Source organism: Mastigoproctus giganteus, chromosome 2, assembly GCF_048544385.1.
Source record: "Mastigoproctus giganteus isolate SK-2022 chromosome 2, ASM4854438v1, whole genome shotgun sequence".
Classification (NCBI taxonomy): domain Eukaryota; kingdom Metazoa; phylum Arthropoda; class Arachnida; order Uropygi; family Thelyphonidae; genus Mastigoproctus; species Mastigoproctus giganteus.
Window position 1 is genome coordinate 187,736,133 of NC_143576.1, and position 22,497 is coordinate 187,758,629.

The 22,497-nt window shown below is 37.1% G+C and overlaps 1 protein-coding gene across 1 annotated transcript in view; it reads right to left on the bottom strand.

The window, feature by feature from the left end:
• LOC150089847 (TOG array regulator of axonemal microtubules protein 1-like) overlaps window positions 1–22,283 on the bottom strand; it is a 221,689-nt gene extending 199,406 nt beyond the window's left edge. The window contains exons 1-3 of the mRNA XM_090390111.1: window positions 20,406–22,283; window positions 15,283–15,382; window positions 660–841 (exon numbers count right to left, since the gene is read on the bottom strand). Coding sequence (XP_090246237.1) covers window positions 660–841; window positions 15,283–15,382; window positions 20,406–22,283 — 2,160 coding nt within the window. The remainder of the gene's footprint in view (window positions 1–659; window positions 842–15,282; window positions 15,383–20,405) is intronic.
• Window positions 22,284–22,497: the final 214 nt, after the last annotated feature.

Genomic DNA, 22,497 nt, shown 5'->3' on the forward strand with positions numbered 1-22,497 from the left:
CCTCTACCACCCATGAAGGCAACTTATTCCAGTAATTTATAACTCGCTGGCTAAAATAGAACTTCCTGCAATCCAATCTAAACATTTCCCCCCGTAACTTGAATTTATGTCCCCTAGTTCTAGCATCATTTATAATCTTGAAAATTTTGTCCTCATTCATTTTACTGATGCCTCTCAGAGCCTTAAACACCTCAATCAAATCTCCTCTAAGGTGTCTAGTTTCCAAACTCTGCAACCCACATATTCGAAGTCTTTCTTCATAAGGACGCCCTTTTGCCGATCTCACCAGGCGAGTTACCCTTCTTTGCACCCTTTCAAGAAGCTCGATGTCTTTCTTCAGGTGCGGTCTCCATACTTGAACACAGTATTCCAAGTGTGGTCTAACATAAGCCTTATACAATGGGATTATCACGTCCCTATCTCTACTTGCAAAAGTTCGATATATCTACAATACATCTGAATATTATAATGTAATGGTGTGCACATCTCATTTATTTTCAAACAATTTTTCTGGATTGTTTATGTAATTTTTGTTTATATATAGTCCATAACAAATAAGCACTCAAAACAGCAGCTAACAATATAGGGGTAGACAATGAATAGTAATTTATATCTGACAAGAGACCAAATATAGGAAAATTATTATTAAAACAAACAACCTCATCGGCATGTAGTCCATTACTTCCAGATGTCCAATATTTTGTTAAATTCTTAGACTCGGTGGGTGGAGACTCTGCTTTCAAGCAAGATGACATTCGCTTTGAGTGCCAACCTGCTGAGGAGGTTCTGGCAATAGCTGGTGTTGTTAATACAGATTTTTCCTCTAACATATTTTTAAAACCTAATAAAAATAAAAATAATGCCATGTAATCAAGTAAATATTTTGAATAATCCAAACAACAAATTTAGTACTATACTGAAGTCATATTATTTAAAAATAATTATTAAATAAGAAAATTTCAAGGAATAATAATTTAAATATTAACTGGAACATCTGTCAGGGAGTTATATAATTGTCTCAGTATTTAGTAAATTATTTCAGCTCCTTATACTAAGACAGCTCTAACACCAAGCTCTACAAAACCAATGTAATGAATGTATTTTGAATCTTGATGAGTGATTTACAGTGAATTTTATATTCAGTAGGGGTCATTTGAATAATAATAATTCTTTTAATTAAAAGATATACTGAAAAAGTAAAAAAATGTATATTAACCTATTTCTTACCCAGTGAATATGTGTTTGTTATGTCTAGTTTTGTTACAGAAGTTCCTAAGGAGTCCCTCAAACCCTCCTTTGTGTCTCTGTGTTGAGCATCTCTGCAAAGTTAGTAATGTATGTTGTGTTGTGCGCGTGCACCGTTTTGTTGAGAGGTGACCCTCCAGAATATGACTCTAGTTGGGGAATCAACTTAAGTGGATGCACCCCCCCCCCCGCTCTGCTGACTTATCCTTAGACATCATGGGATGGGATGCTGACACTGGTTGCAATTGGTCTGACCAGTGTGGGAAAGTCAGATTTTTCTGACTAATAAGCCTGATGGCAACCCCCCCACATAGCTGCCCCTCAAACACCCCCCCCCGGGCACTGCATGCTCCCTTCCCACCTAATAATTCGCATGGTGGGCCCTACCACCCTAAATACGTTCTGCAGCCCTTAACAATTCCCCCCCCCCATGGAGGATGGGTTGCTTCCTATTCCCTACTCTTCAAATTCCCAGTGGAAGTCTTTCTATTATTTGCCCTCTTTGCCTTCACCTATTCTCCAAACAAACTGTTACTCCCATACTTTTTTCCAAAAAAAAAAAAAAAAAAAAAAAAAAAAATGTTTTTTGGCCCCTCCCCAGTAAACTCAAGCAATGCCAGGATTTCCCCTACCAAAGCACCTCCCTACTGTTCCTGGCCTACGTCCCCATGGTGTGGAAGGTAATTAGGGGTCAGTGGAGTTCCATGGGCTGTAAACTAAGTTACAAGATAAACAACTGACCATCATAAACCTATACTGACTTGACACAAACACTCACTCACAGCATCTGACCTTTACAGAGTTTCTATTATGACACAATGCTGTTACAGGGAGTTGGAGAGGAATCCAGTGCTACTTGAAAACAAACACTATAAACCATCAAAATTTGATATCACATACTTGTATTTCAGGAAAGCTTTTGCTACTGTTGCACATGGAAAACTGCTGTACAAATTGGAGCGGTATGGCATTAAGGGCAAGTTACTGCAATGGATAAAGGGATGGTTGAGTTGGAGAGTGCACAGAGTGGTAATAAACGGACACTGCTCTATGTGGACTAATGTTATTAGCAGAGTCCCCAGGGTTCAGTGTTGGGCCCATTGTTGTTTTCTGTATTTATCAATGATATCGATGAAGGTATATCAGGCTTAATGTCCAAGTTTGCAGATGATACAACGGTTGGCAGGGTTGTTAATGACAGTAAAGACTATGCTACTGCAACAGGATCTAGAAAAGTTAAGCAAATGGGCTGAGACGTGGCAACTGAAGTTTAACATTGACAAATGCAAAGTACTCCATATGGGTAGCAGTAACCCAAGAGAAATGTAAAAACTGTGTGGACATTGAAAAAAAAACTTGGAGGTAATTGTGCAGACAGATATGAAGTTCCCTGAGAAGTGCAGACATGCTGCCACAGCAGGACATGGAGTTTTGTCAATGATATATAGGAATTTTGTATAGCAGAGACAAGGACGTGATTATCCCTTTGTATAAGGAAATGGTCAGGCCACACCTTGAGTACTGTATACAGGTCTGGGGGGGGCTCATTTTAGGAAGGATGTAGAGTTGTAGAACGAGTGCAGAGAAGGGCAACAAGATTGGTGAGAGGAACAAAGGGGTGTGCTTACAAAGAAAGGCTTAAGTTCTGAAAGTTGCAGCATCTGGAGACTAGGCACCTGTGAGGTGATGTGATCAAGGTGTATAAGGCCGTGAATGGTTTTGAGCAGGCTCAATGCTAACGGAATACTTCCGCTTGCTCAGATTAAGAACCTTGAGGGGTCATAGATTCAAATTGAGGAAACACAGTTGTAGAATAGATGTGTGGAAGTTTGCCTTTAGCCAATGGGTGGTTGATTAAATAGATTCAAGGATGAAATAGACAAACATTTGGAGTGACCGGATGGGTGAAATGGGAAGGGTTATTTATTAATTTTTTTTTTTTTTGGCTGATGCTGTATAAGCTTGCTTTCTTGCACCATATGCCTCAACATAAGCCAATGCTAAAAGGTTAAATGTACAGAAATAAAAGGCAGTATAAGAGTAAAAATAAATTGTCAATTTTATATATGTGCACATAGATTAAGAGCTTGAAAACATTTAAAAACTGCTGACACATGGTAATAATCAAATAAAATCTGACTGAATATTTATGGCTCGGTCAGATGGTTAAAAACAGTAAAACAAGTATTTTTAAAATTGGTAGAGTAAGTTAAAAATGCTTAACAAATAAAATAGTGTCACATTGATTGCACATTAGCATTAAAAGAGGCATATGATGCAAGAAAGCAAACTTATATAGTATTAACCAAAAAAAAAAAAAAAAAAACCTTACCATTTTACCCATCTATTCGCTCCAAATGCTTGTCTAGTTCTGCCTGGAACTTTCAAGTTTTCAACCTCCACTACAACAGATGGAAGTTTGTTCCAACTATCAATCACCCGGGGCACCTCCGTAGCCAGGTGGGCAGGAGCAGCAGTGCGTAGCACACTCTTCTTGATTAGACTGAGGTTCGAGCCCATGACCACCAAATCCGGAGGATGCAGAAAGGTCAGGGAATGACCACCGCATATTCCCGAGCAATATGGCCTTAGATGCTAATGCTCCTGAAAACTAAATAACAATCAATCACACGCTGGCTAAAGGCAAATTTCCACACATCTATTAAACAATTGTCTTTCCTCAATTTGAATTTATGTCCCCTCAGGTGAGTAATCTGAGCAAGAGGAAGAATCCCATCAGCATTTAGTTTGCTCAAACCATTCAAGGCCTTATACACCTCAATTAGATCACCTTGCAGGTGCTGAGCCTCCAAATTCTGCAATTTGCAGAACTTAAGTCTTTCTTGGTAATAGCAACCCTTTGTTCCACTCACCAATCTTGTTGCCCTTTTTTGTACTCATTCCAGCAGCTCTATCCTTCCCAAAATGAGGCCTCCAGATCTATATGCAGTTATTGTTGTTGTTATTTGGTTTTTAGGAGCATTAGCAACTAAGGCCATATTGCTCCGGGATATGCGGTGGTCATTCCTTGACCTTTCCGCATACTCCGTATTTGGTGGTGACGGGCTCGAACCCCGGTCTAATCAAGAAGCGTGTGCTATACGCACTGCTGCTCCTTCCCACCTGGCTACGGAGGCGCCTCTCTATATGCAGTACTCAGGGTGTGGCCTGACCACTGCCTTATAGAAGGGACAATCACCTACTTATCCCTGATAGCAAAATTTCTGTATATCACTGACAAGACACTATGAAATACTCTTGCAGCTTGTCTGCACTGTCAGAAATCTTCATATCTGATGGCACAATTACTCCCCAGTCCTTTTCATTCTCTACTACCCCACAGTTAGTACGTTACTCTGCAGTTACTGCTACCCATATGCAGTACTTTACATTTGTCAAGGTTAAACTTCAGTTGTCACCTCTCAGCCCATCTGATCAACTTTTCTAGATTCTCTTGCAGTAGTGTACTATCATTACTGTGATTAACAATCCTGCCAACCTTCATATCATCTGCAAACTTAGATATTAACCCTGATTAGCTTCATTAATATCATTGATAAATACAGAAAACAACAATGGGCCGAAACTGAACCCTAGGAGAATCCACTAATAACATTAGTCTACGAAGAGCAGTGTCCATTGCTTACCACTCTCTCTCTCTCTGTCCTCTCCCACTCAACCATCTTTTTATCCATTATAGCAACTTGCCTTTAATGCCATTCTGCTCCAATTTGTACAGTTGTACAATTCTCAAAGGGGGGGGGGGATCAAAAGCTTTCCTAATATCCAAGTATATGATATCAAAATTATTTTTTGCATCCAGTTCCTTCATGACCAATCAAATTTGACAGACAAGACTTCTCTTTAACAAACTCATACTGTGTCTGAACTATAACTGCAGTCTTGTTTGGATGATCCTGCATTGCTTCATTAATCAGTGACTCCATTATTTTCCCTGGAAGAGAAGTTAAACTAACAGGTCTGTAATTACTTGTGTCATCCTTTGACCCCCCCCCTTTGCGAATTGGGGATACATTTGCACATCTCCAGTTGATGAAGACCTCCCCTGAGTCCAAGGAAGTTTTCATAATTAGGGTTTGTTTACTTCCTTTGCTGCCTCCTTTAATATAACTGGATAGATCCCATCCATCGCAGGTGCCTTTCTTATGTTCAATTTCAACAATTACTCTCCCACTTTGCTCTCAGTTATTACAAAATCATTTAGCTCCCTACTAGAGTTTGATAAGCTTCTGGCCTCTACTTCCCTACAGACTTCTTTGTGTCTCCATTTAGATGCAAAATACTCATTCAGTTTTTCAGCTACCTCAAACAGTTTCATCAATAATTGAACCACCGATATCAAGTGGACCAAACTGATCCATCCCCTTCCATCTAGAGTTTACATAAGTAAAGAAGTTTTGCTGTTTTTCTTTGCATCCTTTGTCAAAGATTGCTTGTAATCGGCCTTTGCTTGCCTAACCTCCTTTGTGACGTCATTAAAGACTAGCTTATATCTACCATAGTCTTCTGTATCATCTGATAATTTATCATCAGATTGATATCTCTGCCACGAGTCTCATTAGTTCATTTGCCATCCATTTAGGCCTAAACCTTGATCAGCATTTCTTAGTTGGGACAAAAAGTCTAGCAGCTTCCAAGATTACTTGAATGCTTCCTTCCCATTTAAAATTTGCTGTTGGTAACATCATCAGTTGATCCCATTGTATAGAATTTAAAAACTTTCTGAGACCATTGTAGTCACCTTTATGAAAGCAAAAACCCTTCCCTTTACCCCTGATGGTAATTAGATATTTAAGTAAATCCCACATCAATACTCTGTGATCACTGCCACCTAGTGGTTCCTTTATCTGCAGATTCTTAATGCATGAAGAATCACTGCTGACAATCAGATCAAGGGTATTAGTCCCTCTAGTTGCCTCTCGAACATGCTGCTGTAGAAAACAATCCTCCAATAAATCCACAAAAGGTTTGCTAGTGTGCAAATGACCAACCCACAAGTTCCAATCAATATCTAGGAAGTTAAAATCTCCCATTATAAGACAATCTGATTTACTCGCCCACTATTTCTTTGTACAGTTGTTCATTGTACTCAGAGTCATTATGCCTATAACACACTCTTACTCTCAGTTTTTCTTTCCCGGTGCTTATGTCACACCAAACTGACTCAACATTGCACTGTCCACCCATGTCAGTTGGATACACTTCCTTAGATTTTGTTTCTTAACTAACAGCATAATCCCTCCTCCCTTCCTATCCTTTCTGTACACATTATACTCCCCAAATTCCAATTCTGCATTCTTTATATCTATGTAGCACCACATCTGATATCCCAACAATATCTGCCTTCAACATCTTGGCCAGCACCTCAAATTCATCAAATTTATTTATTAAAATACTAGCATTGGTGTACATGCAAGTATACATGCACCTGTTCTTACTCTTAGTTATTCTAACACAACCCATGTATTTACTTTTTCCATGATAAATCCCAGCACCTTGTTTTCCAGGCTGCTGCTCATTCCAGTAGAAGCAGTGCAAGAATCACTTAAGAGGGTAATCAGTGTTCAGGAGAAAGGAATATGTCAGATGACTGTCTCCTATGTGGAGCTGAGCAAGAACAATGCCTTCTTTACAATCCTTATGCAGACTTGACTGCCATAGTTTGATTACAGGCTTAATCAAATTTAGTTTGTTTGTTACTCGCCCATGCCATGAATTGGCTACATTCATGCTCTGAATGTAGCCAATTCAGTACTCTGAATTGGCTACAGTATGAGCCAAATTGTTTCCACTAATTCTGATGCTGGTGGGGATCCAGCAGAAGTGGATATCAAATCCACCTTCATAGAGAATGTATATCATCTGCTAAACCGAGACGGGGTTGGATGAGTAGTGTATCTCATCGATGTAAAGCCTGTAGTGCACTCAAAAAATCAATTTATATAATATTCCATTGGTACTGGTAAGTTTTTATTTGTTCCAAGGCTATCTCTATAATGTGCAGATGTGCAATGTGTATGCTGCTTTCAGGGAAATCTGTTCAGTTATAATATTGCCTGAAAACACATCCTGATCCTACATACAATTCCAACTTCCGAGTCATCTGTGTAAATTGGAAAGAAGTCGGAATGTTCAGCTCAATGTTCTGAATAGAGCTGAAGATAAACAGAAGACCAGTCCTTAAGGAAGACATTCTGGTATTTGAGCATATCAGGGTGGAAGCGATGGCTCTCGTAACCAGGCAACCTTGTCTACCATGGGATAAAGCTCTCTGAGTAAGTTATGGATATGAATACCGAATGGACAGTTGGTCTAACAAGTGTTATAAAGATTTTCCCCATTGTGGCTCAAAAATGCACAAGAGGGGTGGTCTGGCAGCAACTTCAGCTTAGTATTAGTATTAGTAACTGCTGCATGGTGCAAGAAAGCCTATGGCTTATGCTGCACCAGCCAAAAAAAAAAATCCGAAAAAAACAATGATAAAAACAAAAAAATAAATAAAAAATAAAATAAATAACTAAATAATAATAATTAATAAAAAAAAAAAAAAAAAAGGAAATTAAACCTATCATCCTATGCGCTTCCCTTACCCGAAAGTACTATCCAGATGATCTTTGAATTTCCCCAAAGTGTCGGCTTCTACCACCCATGAAGGCAACTTATTCCAGTAATTTATAACTCGCTGGCTAAAATAAAACTTCCTGCAGTCCAATCTAAACATTTCCCCCCGTAACTTGAATTCATGTCTCCTAGTTCTAGCATCATTTATAATCTTGAAAATTTCGTCCTCATTCATTTTACTGATGCCTCTCAGAGCCTTAAACACCTCAATCAAATCTCCTCTAAGGTGTCTAGTTTCCAAACTCTGCAACCTACATATTCGAAGTCTTTCTTCATAAGGACGCCCTTTTACCGATCTCACCAGGCGAGTTACCCTTCTTTGCACCCTTTCAAGAAGCTTGATGTCTTTCTTTAGGTGCGGTCTCCATACTTGAACACAGTATTCCAAGTGTGGTCTAACATAAGCCTTATATAATGGGATTATCACGTCCCTATCTCTACTTGCAAAAGTTCGATAGATCATCAATAGGACACCATGGGCCTTCCTTGCAACCTGTTTACAATGCTCAGAGAATTTCATGTCTGACCGTATCGTAACACCCAAGTCCCTTTCCTCCAGTACTGGGTTTAGTTGAACTCCACCAAGTGAATAAGTTTTTTTGGGATTACTGTTTCCCAGGTGTAATACCTTACACTTTGTTGGATTAAAGCACGGCTGCCATTTTTCTGACCATTCCTGAAGTCTATCTAGGTCTCTCTGAAGAAGCTCAGCTTGACAGTGATCATTAACTACTCTACCAATTTTAACATCATCTGCAAATTTAGACATCACGCCCTCTATCCCTTCATCAATGCCATTTATGAAAATTAAAAACAACAGTGGTCCTAATACTGATCCTTGGGGAACCCCACTTCTTACATCAACCCAATCTGAGGAATAGCCATTTATCACAACCCTCTGCCTCCTGCCCTGAAGCCATCCTTCTATCCATCTAAGGATTTTCCCAGTGATTCCAACCTGTTCCAGCTTATAAAGCAACCACTCATGTGGGACTGAGTCAAAAGCTTTGCTGAAATCTAAATAAACAATGTCGAAATTATTCCCTAAATCCAGCTCGTGAGTGACCCTTTCGAAATAGTGAACCAGATTTGTTAAACATGACTTTCCCTTTACAAAACCATGCTGAGTATCCTTGAGAATTTCAATTCGATCCAAATGATCCTGAATTCCAACCTTGATCATTGTCTCCATGATTTTCCCTACTACTGAAGTCAGACTGACAGGTCGATAATTTCCAACTTCACTTTTAGATCCACCCTTATGTATGGGAGATACATTTGCACTTTTCCAATCCAAGGGAATTTCCCCAGAGTCTAGTGATGCTCGCATAATTAGCCTCAATGGTTCAATGCACTCGCTTGCCGCCTCTCTTAAGATTATAGGGTATATTCCATCAACTCCAGGAGACTTACTGGTCTGTAGGCTCGAAAGTTTTTTCATTAAATAATCTTGCGAAATTTCAATATCATTAATTACATATTTTTTAACTTCGCTCCCACAATTTCCCATTGCCACAAAAGGCTTTTCATTTGTAAATATCGATGCAAAATAACTGTTGAGTTCATCTGCAACGGCAGCTGGTGTATTTATTACTATCCCCTTTCCCTTACGTAAAGGTCCGATCTGGTTTGTCCTGCTCTTCTTGGCATTTATACATGTGAAGAATTCTTTTTCCCCCCTCTTTGCTCTGTTTGCTAGTGATTTCTCATAAACTGCCTTTGCCTGTCGAACCTTTTCTGTGGCTCTATTACACATCACTTTGTAGCTGTTATAGGCTTCAGTACTTTTTATTGCGCCGTAACCTTTCTATGCCACCTTTTTCTGCTCAAGTAATGTGGCAACTTCACTATTCATCCAACTTGGAACCCTTCTCGTGGAGTATTTTTTTAATGGTAAATACGCATTCAAGGCATCTGTGATTAATGTTTTAAAAGCGTACCACAGTTCAATTGTATTCATTCTCTGCGCGATATCTACCCAGTTAATAGAGGCCATGTAGTACCTTAAGGCATCTTAATTTCCTTTTCTGAAATTAAAACCCATTCCTTTGCCTTTTACTTCTGCTACCTCTCTCGTCATCATCCACCGTAGAACTCCGTGATCACTTCCTGCTACTGGTTCCTCTACTGTCAGCCCTGTTATGTCATCTGATTCATGTGTGATGATGAGATCTAGGATATTCTTTTCTCTAGTACTTTCCCTGACATGTTGATACAAATAACAGTCATCTAGTTGATTTAAAAATTTTGTTCCCCATGTCGAGTTTCCTTCCCATTTACTCCAATCAATTAGAGGCAAATTGAAATCACCCATAATAAGGCATTGACGCTTAAAACCATACTGTCAAGACAATTGTTTTTTGTCTAAGAAATAAGGACGGTTCATTTGCTTCCACATACAGACTTTGGACAGGAGATGTTCTAAATGCAACAGTAGCAATATGAATAGCCTGATAATGAATATGATCAACTCACCAAGGGACAAAATTTCTGGCAGATGCATATGCCTGAGACCCAAAATCTAATTTTGATCACTGTGCATGATACAGACAGAGTAAAGTTCAGTGGTCTCTACTCCAAGAAGTAGAATTTTTCTCAGCATAGTCTGTGCTTGTTAACAGGTGAAACTTTTTACAGAACAGGATGTACTTAAATAGATGGCGCCTCCGTAGCCAGGTGGGAAAGAGCAGCAGTGCGTAGCAAGCACTTCTTGATTAGACTGGGGTTCGAGCCCGTCTCCACCAAATACGGAGGATGCGGGAAGGTCAGGGAATGACCACCGCATATCCCGGAGCAATATGCAATATGGCCTTAGTTGCTAATGCTCCTAAACAACAAACAAACAAACAAACTTAAATAGAAGGGGGCGTAGGAATAATTGCAGATGCCATCAAAGTGCAGTGTTACGTGGGTTGGAAAACTGATAGCTTGGGGGAATATACAGACTAACAAATTAATTAAAGCTACAGGCAGAGGTGAAGGTGATTGTTGAACTGCTTCTATTGGAAAATGCAACAAAGCAAGATGTCAGTGACTTCAAGCCCCGCTATGAATCATTGTGGAACAAGTTATTGTTTGTTTGTTATTTTGGTTTTTAGGAGCATTAGCAGTTAAGGCCATATTGCTCCGGGAAATGCGGTGGTCATTCCCTGACCTTTCCACATTCTCCGTATTTGGTAGTGACGAGCTTGAACCCCGGTCTAATCAAGAAGCGTGTGCTACGCACTGCTGCTCCTTCCCACCTGGCTACGGAGGTGCCTTGTGGAACAAGTAAATACACGCGTGGTAGTAAGGTAAGTAGAAACAGGCGCATGTTCACTAATGCTAGGAGCATAGTAAATAAGTTTGATGAATTTGAAGTACTGAATAAACGCAAACATTGTGAGAATATCAGAGACATGACATCACTCAGACATAAGAGATACAGTCAGTCCTCATATAACACATGTTTACACTACACGAATTCGATCATACACAATTTATAAATACGGGAACGATATCGTATATAACACGAACCGAATTCGCTTATGCACGATTCGCCTTTGTGTTTACAAGAAATGGCAGTCGAAAACGGAATCACCCCAACTGAATGCAACATGATAGCAATGGAGAAAAGATTCTGAAAATTTATTTATATTCTTTATATCAGTTTGCATTTCACCATAATAACGTAAAAACCCACACAATTCCAGCTATCGGTATTATCACAAATGCAATTAGATCAAGTTTACTATCAGTTTATAACAGATTCCACTAGCAGGAACGCAACTGGAAATTGTTTTTGTTTTATGGTAGTAACCCCCAGAAATGTGCTTTAGTAAAATGTGAGCCAGTGAGGTGTTCATAGTGTGTGTCTCCCTTTAGGTTGTTGTTTATTCAGTTGCTACACGCATGCAGCTTTGTTTATGAGTATCAAGCGTGCCTCCTCATTTTGTAATTGGGCTTTATTCCCTAAAAATGAGTAAAATACTTAAAAGGTGTGAAAAGGAGGCATCCTGGTGAAGACACTACAGATTCAGAGAGAAAAAGAAAAGCAATATCGATAAACAGAGGCGGACTGGGTCAAAAATTCTTACCCGGGAAAATTTGTAGTGGCCTCATACTAGCGTTTATGGCCAAAATCACACCAGCCCCCGGCCCACCGGGGTTTCCCCGGTAAGGCTTATGGCCAGTCCGCCTCTGTCAATAGAGTAAAAATATGAAATTGTGAAATGCTTTGAGCGAAATGAAAGACCATGTGATATTGCACATGCTACAGGCCTAAATGAGGCAACGCCGAGAATTACAAAGAATGCAGAGAAAATAAAAACAACTTTCATAGCAGGAACAACTCAAAGTGTAATTAAAATTCATTAGATTAAGACACAAAGAATTGGAAAAGATGGAACGGCTGTCATCTGCTTGGATAGAAAATCAAACAAAAAACAAGTTTCCTTACGATAGAAGCAAAAGCACTAGCAATATTTTATTACGTAATAGTCGTAATAAAATACTTATGTATTTTATTACGATAATTTATTGTTTTTGGTAATGTTTTGGTTACAGATGTGTGTTCAATCTTGGGTGGTCGACCCCTAACCCTATTTTTCCCATAGGGCCTGTTGTTTATATTGCACAATTTTGCATTGCACGAGGGTTTCTAGGAACACAACTATCGTGCTATACAAGGACTGACTGTACAGAATTTGAATATGAGGAGTAAATTGTGTACAGAAAGGATACATATTGTGTAATGTTTCCTGACTTGCAGAACCAGAGATCCCCAGCAATGCCGCATAGTACACTCTGTTTCACAGTACAGACTGAAAAGGACAGAAACAGCATAGTGTTAATTCTAATGTGGATCCAGGGATTTCTCCCCCAACTCCATGTCAAACAATCTGATGGGTACAAATCTGATAAGTCAATATGGGTTTTTAAGCAAATCATGAGTAACGGAAGCAATTCTCAGATATTCTGGGAGCTGATGATAAAAACATTGAGAATATATGCAATCTAAAAGGATGATGAATGGCATTATTTGTGAAGTTTCATATAAAGATCATGTTGCCACCAATTTACAGAGAGGTAAATTATAGTTACAGTTTTATTTATATTATTTATCAGTATTTCTCAATTGTCTAATTCAATTCACAACTCTGTTTTAAGCACACCAAAATGGAATCATAACACAACCTTCTCACAAGTTCACAAGTTTAGTTCCCTTCTTAAAGGATGACGCTGAAAACTGCTGACACATATTACACACATTAACTTTCTCTTTAACACATTCGCTGCCACCTCATTGAAAGAACCTATTCAATGTTCCACAATTTTCAGAATGCTGAAAAAAAAAAAAAAAAATCAAAACATTCCAACATCCCTAGTATTCCAAAAATTCTTACATAATGGTTGAAAATTGTAAGTTTGAAAAGTTTGCTAAAAGCAAACACTTACTTTCATACAAAGCTGTAAATCAGAATAAATCTTAAAATTTTATTAAAAGTTCATTCATGTACATGAACTAATATTGACACAAGCAAAGAACATAAAAAAAGTATGCCAAGTCTGTAAACAAAAGCTAAGCATTACTACAAAGCATTCAATCAATGTACCAATATTGAGTAGTTGTACATTTCATGGAAATTAAGGGGTTAACCAATAAGTACCATAAACATTTATGGCAAGCATTGGCTGACCACATAAAATTGGATGCTTCTTAATGTATTCCCATTTTCAGGACAGTACAGTGAAAATAAGATGATATAATTTATTCAATTTATTAACTTGTTAATTTATTTTTTAAAAATTAACATTAAACCAGGATACAAAATCTTCAAAACAGCTAATATATATTTTCATAAGTATATAAATGCCACAGAGATATCCTGTGGAATATCTTTTAAGCACATATGGCAAAAATATATTTTTAAACTCATTTTAAATTTTTAAAATAAGTTTTGAAATAAAAGTTTAAGAATAAAAACTTTTAAATAAGTCTTATTTAAAAGGCTTATTTATTTAAAACAATGCATATATGAAAAAGTTACTTATAAAATGAGTTTTTCAAAGTACCTTTATTTTATAAATATTTTTAAAAATTTAAAGAATTTTTTTTAAAACAATTAAAGAATTTGAGGGCCAGAATTGATTCTGCTACTTACTTGCATTTGATTGAATTTCTGAAATCAAATGAATAATGTACGGGAATCAGATTGCAAATAAAAGCCAACAATTAATCTTCAAATGGAATCAATAATATTGTATGCTGATGTAATAATAAAGGTTTACTATTTTATTTTTTCGTATTGTGGACAATACGATGGCCACATAAGGAATTGAACTGCCAATGCATTCATTCGGAAATTTCGTGTCATATCAACAGCCCATTAGTGATTGCTATATTTAGCATACCAGACTGTGCTAGCTGAACACTACTACTAAAAAAATGGAAAGAAGACAAAGATAGAAATAAGAATTCCACTTACACAATAATCTGAGCAGAATGCAAAGTCCACTAACAAAACAGGGTAACAAAAGTCAAGAAAACATCCACAATAAACTTGTAATCTGAATTACATTATCCACTAGCAAATTATAATCCACATACCACACTTTAAACTTAAACAATAACAAGTAAGATATAAAATCAAAATAAATTAATATTTCATAACTATGTTCCGCTAGAAGTAATTGGCCACGATTTCATCTTTTATTATAAATATGTGGCATTCTCAACAAATGGTTAAGACAGCTGTTACACAAACCAGAGTATAGGCATACACAAAAGGCATACACTAGACCTCGGATCTCTCTTTTTTCTTTTTTTTATGGACACCCTTCTCAAATTCAAAATGTACTGAAAGAATATTAAAATTCACATTTACATCAGTTTGATGGCAATGTAAATTTCAAAGTTTTCTCTTTTTGATGTTTTGCTGTAGGGTTAAAAATTACCACTCATATGTGTTATGGACTTATGGTACAGTGCTTAGATGCATTTTGAGCACAAATATGCATTGTGGCTGTTTGTTTGTTATTTGGTTTTTAGGAGCATTAGCAACTAAGGCCACATTGCTCCGGGATATGCGGTGGTCATTCCCTGACCTTTCCGCATCTTCCGTATTTGGTGTTGACGGGCTCGAACCCCGGTCTAATCAAGAAGCGTGTGCTACGCACTGCTGCTCCTTCCCACCTGGCTACGGAGGCGCCATGCATTGTGGCACATCACTTTTAGTGCTGTTTTAAACTTATATGTATAAAAGGTAATGAACGTGTTAAAAAATTAAAACTACTAGGGCAAGGTCTGAATAAATCACAAAATGTGCAAATGCAAAATATATAAATCAAAAATTATATATGAATAAAAATTTCCAAATTAATAAACTGTAAATAATTAGATGACAAAAATAATACCTTCATTATTAGTCACTTGACTTGGCTGAGATGTTGGCAATTTTGTAAATGGTGGATGTTTTCCTTCTTGAGGCATCATAGATTTCTTACCATTGACATTCTGCAAATATATAGTTGCCAATATTAAAACTATATTTCTAATATTAGGCTGAATGGAAATGGTAATATAACAGATAACATGATTATCATATGATAACAGATAACATGATTATCATATTATAAATTACAGGCATACCTCGGTTAACGTTACCTCTGATAACGAAGCCTCGATATAACGAAGTCCGCAATTTCAAGCCCCATTTAACATAAAAAAATATTCCATTTTTGTTTAATCACCTGAAATCTAAACAAACTGAAGAAATTACGGAAACCTTTGGGGCTTCTCGTGGTTGGTTCGAGAAATTTAAAAAACGGGCCAGGATTCATAGTGTAAAATTAACAGGAGAAGCTGCAAGTGCAGATGTTGAAGCTGCAAATAAGTTTCCAGAAAAACTAAAGGAAATAATTGAACGTGAAAATTTTCCACCAAATTTGGTGTTCAATGTTGACGAAAGCGGTTTGTTCTGGAAACGGCTACCAACAAAAAGCTTCATTTCTATTGAAGAAAAATCAGCTGCTGGATTTAAAGAAGCCAAAGACCGTTTAAGTTACTCTTTGGATCAAATGCCTCTGGTGATTATAAATTAAAATTGCTATTAGTTTACCATTCAGAAAATCCGAGGGCGTTAAAAGGTAACATAAAAATGAATTTACCTGTAATATGGAAAGCAAATAGAAAAGCGTGGGTTACCAAGGAGTTATTTACTGATTGGTTTATTAACCACTTTTGTCCTGGAGTAAAACAGTATTGTCATAAAAACAAATTTGAAGAAAAAGCTCTTTTGTTGTTAGACAATGCTCCGGGACATCCTACTGATCTTAACACGTTGGACACATGCATTCCTGTCAAAGTTGTGTTTCTTCCAGCAAACACAACTTCCCTGATTCAACCATTGGATCAGGGAGTAATAGCATCATTTAAAGCTTATTATCTGCGTCGAACTTTAAGCGATTTAACTGAACTAGAGGATAAAGAGGAAATGACAGTTAAAACTTTTTGGAAAAACTACACCATTAAAAACGCAATAGAAAGCATTGATAGTTCTTGGAAAGAAGTCACTAAGAAATGCTTAAATGGAGTTTGGCGCAAAATATGGCCAGAAGTTGTACTAGAAGAAGAAAATAACATCCAAGAATTAGAAATGAAGTTATCCAGATGGCTCAATCAAATAGGTTTTGAAAATGTCGATGAAGAGGATGTTAGAAATTTATTGAATGCAGAAGATGATGGTTTTTCAGTGGAAGATTTAGAAAGCCTTGTTAGCAACGAAGACAAAGATAGTGAAGGCGAAGTTAAAGAAGTACCTGCCGAAAAAGTGTTAACAACCAAAGATTTAAAAAGGTGCTTAAATGATATTGAAAACGTTTTAAATTTTTTTAGTGAAAATGATCCTGACTTAGGAAGAAGTGTTATAGTTAAGCGATCAGTGTTAAATGCAATAACTCCGTATAGGCAATTGTTAAATGAAAGGGGAAAAAAGCATAAACAATCAACTTTAACCTCATATTTTAAAATGTGATTTCACTTTGTATGTAAGTTGACTGTTTATTTAATAAAACTTTTCTTTGTTCGAAAAAAAGCTTTTCATTTTCTTTACGTAGGAACGTATCCCTATTCTGGCCATAGTATTTTTACCTCTGAAAACGAAGTTTCGCTTAACGAAGTAATTTCGTGGAACGCATCCTATTCGTTAATCGAGGTATGCCTGTATATTAATTTATAATATGATAAAAATATGATAAAGGCAATCATCATAACAAAAACTACATAGAAACAAACACAATGTTTTAAAATCATTATTTTCCCTACACACATACCGCTCTAAAGATAAAGCACAAAAAAGAAAAAGCATGATCTAATTAAACTAACTATATTCCAATAGTATTATAATATATTCCTACTCCATAGTATTATATTTGATAGATGTCTTCCATTCTCCAGGAATGCATTCACTTACACTTGTCAAAGGATAACGAATTTTGGGGATTCAGCAACATAAGCTCAAAGCCAAAATTATGTGATCTTGAAATGAAAAAACACCCCATTTCATGCATTAACACCATTTTTGATATAAAAAATATATGAAAATGCAACACTCATTATAATTTCACCTCAAGATTGAGATAATTGTGAAACCCATAAACTGTGTAAATACTGAATTCACACCACTTGAAAAATAAATTAGTTTGCAGTCAGCTTCCAGTAGTTTCCAACCACCAACCACCCTCTGGCTAAAAGCAAATTTTTGCACAACTATTCTACAACTTTCTTTCCTCAATTTGAATTTATGCCCCCTCAGGTGCAGAATCTGAGCAAGAGGAAGAATCCCATCTGCATTGAGCTTGCTCAAACCATTATACACCTCAATCATGTCACCTTGCAGGTGCCTAGTCTCCAGAAGCTGCAACCACAAGGGCTCACATCTGGTGAGTATGGGCTTGGCACACCCAGGGTCCTGAGCTGGATATCATCATTCTTCTCTTTCTTGGTGATTCCCTTATACTTTTCTCTCTCTCTCTCTCTCTCTCTCATAGGGTAACTCGGGAATTTTTTTTTGGCTGGTGCATCATAAGTCTCAGGCTTCCTTGCACCATAAAGCTAATAATAATAATAAAATTTGAGAACTTAAGCCTTTCTTGGAAAAAGTAACCCTTTGTAACTGTGTTACAAAAATGTTCTAAATCTTTGCAACTGTGATGGCAGGTTTGCATTATAAAGGTCCCTGCCCACCCATCGATGATGAAGCCAACCAGCTTCGAACCGGTGCCGTCTGGGTGGCAGTGCCCACTGAGAATAAGTAACAGTAGTCTCCTCTACTAGAGAAGCATTATTTATTCAAAGTAGTGAAATACCTGGTACCTCGTTGTGAAGGCAGCCGGAATATGAGATAAAATTAAACAATGCCTTTACACTACATATGCAGTTAAATTTATGGGTAAACTATGGTGTATCTAAACCGATATTATATAGTTAATTTAAACCCATATCATATCATGCCTTGTGCATTTAATCCTCAAATAGTAATTAATGCATGTTTTCCATATATGATTTGCTAATATTAAAACTGATTTCTACGGAGTATGTTTAATGAATCCATATTCACAACGTTCACCTTTAAAAGTGGGAATATGCCGTATGTGTTAAATATTAAAATGCCTTCTAATTTACTTGTATAATAAGTTTTACCTTTATTTTTTATAGTATAGTTAAAAGATACTATACAAGTAATTTAATGATCATGAACATGTCAATCCATTCCCTAATGTCTGGGCTTTTGAAGCAATGAGTTGCTTCAGTACTATACAACAAATAAGCAGAACTAAATGAAAGATGTGGTGTACAATTCAATTCAACACATCAATTTCACTCCCTTTGATGACACATGGCACATTTTTTTTAAATAATTTGCTGATTTTGAGTAAAATGGCCCAGCTGTAATCATTGGTGGGGAAAACTACATTAAACTTGTAGCAAATAAATGATTAAAAATCCCAAATTAGTGATACACTTGCAAAGAACTGGAATTTTATAAAATTAACTCTGATTATTATAATTTCTTCAATTCCTCCAATACATTAAAAGAAGTTTAGATAACTAAGCAAAACCATAAATATATACACTGAGTGATCACTGAATTATGACCACCCCTATGAAAACTGAACGCAACCCGTTGACCACATGAGGTACAAAAGTGTGCATTTAGTCGACCTATAGTGTCGTGGTTCAGTAGATAAGGTGTCAGTGGTTCAGCAGGTAGTAAAATTCCGAGCGTGATGGGTAAAAGGAAGGATTTATCGGACTTTGATAAAGGACAGATTGTGGGTGTTTGACAAGCTGGTGCCTTGATTTCCCAAACGACTGAACTGGCAGGGTGTTCAAGGGCCACCATTGTTAAAGTGTACCAGGACTGGCGTCAAAATGGTCAAACAACAACCCGATGGCAAAACTACAAAGGTCAGCAAAAGGTTGATATTAGAGGTGAGTGCCAGGTCCAACAACTTGTACTGGCAAACAGGCACAGCACTGTTGAAGAGTTGCCTACCCAATACGTGGGCCAACCTGGCACAATATCTGGCATTACCATGCGTCGCACGCTCGCACGTATGGACTATACCAGCAGACGACCCCTATGGCATCCTCTCCTAACCAAGGTTCATCGGCGTAAAAGACTCGCCTGGTGCAAAGAGCATACAAGTTGGACGTTAGAAGACTGGAAGAAGGTGTGCTGGTCAGATGAGTCATATTATTTACTCTACACCGTGGATGGTTGTGTACTGATTTGGCATCAACAACACGAGGCTCTTCATTCATCATGCATGGTATCAAAAGTGCAGGCCAGTGGAGGCAGTTGTATGGCGTGGGGCATGTTTCACTGGCAGGAACTTGGACGCCTGGTGCATGTGGAACAACATATCAGTGGTCTCTGCTATCGTCAACTGCTTGTTGACCGTATACACCCCGCCACATTAAACTTTTTCCTGAATGGCAATGGTGTCTTCCAAGATGACAATGTGTCGACCCATCAGGCACTTGTGCAAGAATGGTTTGAGGAACGTAGTTCTGACTTCCAGCATATTGATTGGTCTCCCAACTCCACCGATATCAATCCCATAGAGCACTTCTGGGACACTATGGAAAGGCATATCAGGCATCTGGATACACCAATCACCTCCATACCTGTATTTCTGACCACATTACACACAGCTTGGTTGGTCATACCTCCCGAACATTTTCAACATCTTGCTGAATCAATGCCACATCATAAAGCTGCTGTACCGAGGGCAAAAGGAGGACCTATGAAGTATTAGGTAGGTGGTCATAATTCAGTGATCACTAGGTGTATAAAACTGGAGGGAAAAAAGATGTACATTTATAAGAAAATGTTAAAAATAATATATTTGCAGTATAAGGTATTAATATAAATTTACTGAATTTGTAATGGAAAACAAGAATTTACATAGCTACATAATTAAAATTTAGTAATTGGGAGAAATCGGGCACAAAGTTAATGAAAACTGCTCACCTTCCCATTCTGAAAACTTCTAATGCCACTACTGGGTGGTAAGCCTTGCTTTTGTCTCAGTTCACTGTTACCATAATCAGAGGAAAAAGAAAACTTTCTGTCGGCATTTCCCAATAATACATCAGGTGTATTAGCATTCTGTGGGTCTACACCAGAAGTTCTAATAATTGGAAATGTTCTATCTCTGCTTCTGGATGGAGGAGTACTGCAACCTGCTGATCCTGATGCTGCCAAAATCCATTCAACATCTGCTCCAATAGGAAGAAGCTGACGACCCTGATGACCTGCTGATGATGGAACTGCAAGTGCATAGCAAACAACACCATCTTCTGAACATCGTGGTAAAAGTCGGCGGGCTAATCTAGCTTGTACTGCTGCCATCAAACCATCAGCACTATAGTTCAATTCTATATTATCTAGTGATGAAACTAAAATAGCAAGTCCTGAGGGACCCATTGCTTGAGCTAAGACAGAAAAACATTCTAATGCAGCAAGTCTAACACGTTGCTTAGAGTCAATTAGCAGTGGTGATAAAAATTCACATAATGTAGAAAACTCAAAATTATAACTAGGGAAAGTCAGAACTGCTGCAGTTACTCTATTCACTATCTCTTCTCTCAGTCTTGAGTTTCGATGAGTTCTATATTCTAATAAAAATGTAAGAACTTGGCTGGGAGGGAAAAAATGCATCAGTTTATGCATAATGTGTATACAATGTTCTCTAATAACAATTTTACTATCACCAAGTCGTTTTAACAAAGAACCAATAATGGTTTGGAAATGTTGTTTTAACTTGTGCCTCATTTTCTCTATCAGAATTTCATACAAATTAAGTACAAGTACTACAACTTTAAAATTTGAATGCTCAAGAATCTTATCAAGCATGGTCAAAATATCTTCAATGTTATTAAGGAAAATTTCAAGATTATAAGTATTGCTTAAAATTGTTTTCATTTGTTCCAAACCTTCAACTTGTAATTTCAATTCCTCTGAATTTAGCTTACTTACAATTGGTAATTCATAAATACCATATGCAACACTATTTGCTGCTTTGCTAGAGGTTGCATCAGCCTGTAAGTCAGAGTTTTTATCAAATGGTTCAAAATCCAAATGATTCATGTGACTGGGCAAGTGAAAGTTTGAATAGAATTTACTTGACACCCTTTCATAGGTTTCAAATGTTTCTTTATCAATTCTTTGAAGGAAAGAATGAAATGCTGGTGTTCCAATAACACCTTCAAGTTTCTGCAAAGCCAGAAATATAGGATAAAAAAGTGCAGCATCACCATGAACAAGATGATTTGCTAGATTTTCAATTAAAATTGATAAATTTTCACTTGAAAAATCTTCATTAAACAGCATGCCAATACTTGTTACACATCCCTTCCTTGTAAGATAATCATGACTTTCTAAACCATGCTGTATAAATATTTTTTGAAAATGCTGCAAATTGTTAGTAAATCTTATGTACACATGAAGCACTTGGAGTGTGACTCGACGGACATTAAGATTATCATGGCCAAGATTTGCTATTATATTTGGTATTACCAAGGCAATACAGGGATCTAAATCTTCTCCAAGTTGAGGAATGACAGCACAGATTAAAAGAAGGCAATGATAACGCACTTCCCACCTGACATCATCCAGAACCTGCTGCAATGCTTCAAAAATGGAATACTTGCTATCATTTTGAAATAACATATAACCTTTATTATTCTTAACAGTTTCTCTAAGTAGACCTAAAATTTCAACCCTCTTGGAAGCATTTTTGTCCAAAAGATGTTGGATTAACGTTCTCGTATCAACATCATTATGCTTCTTCATAGTTATTCCAAAAGATTTCTCGACATTTGTACTTTCAGTATCGGTGAATATCATTTTCAATAGAAATTATGCAACTTGAAAAGTGACTAGAGCGGAAATGGTATAGCCATAAGAAGTTATATTGTATAATTATTTAAACATATGTAAACAACAGAAAAAAACTAAATGTCTATATTATTCATATAGACATGATTATATATTTATATACATATCTGTAAGAGCAATCGCAACTCTTCTTTAAATTTCAAATATATCACATGTTTTTCAC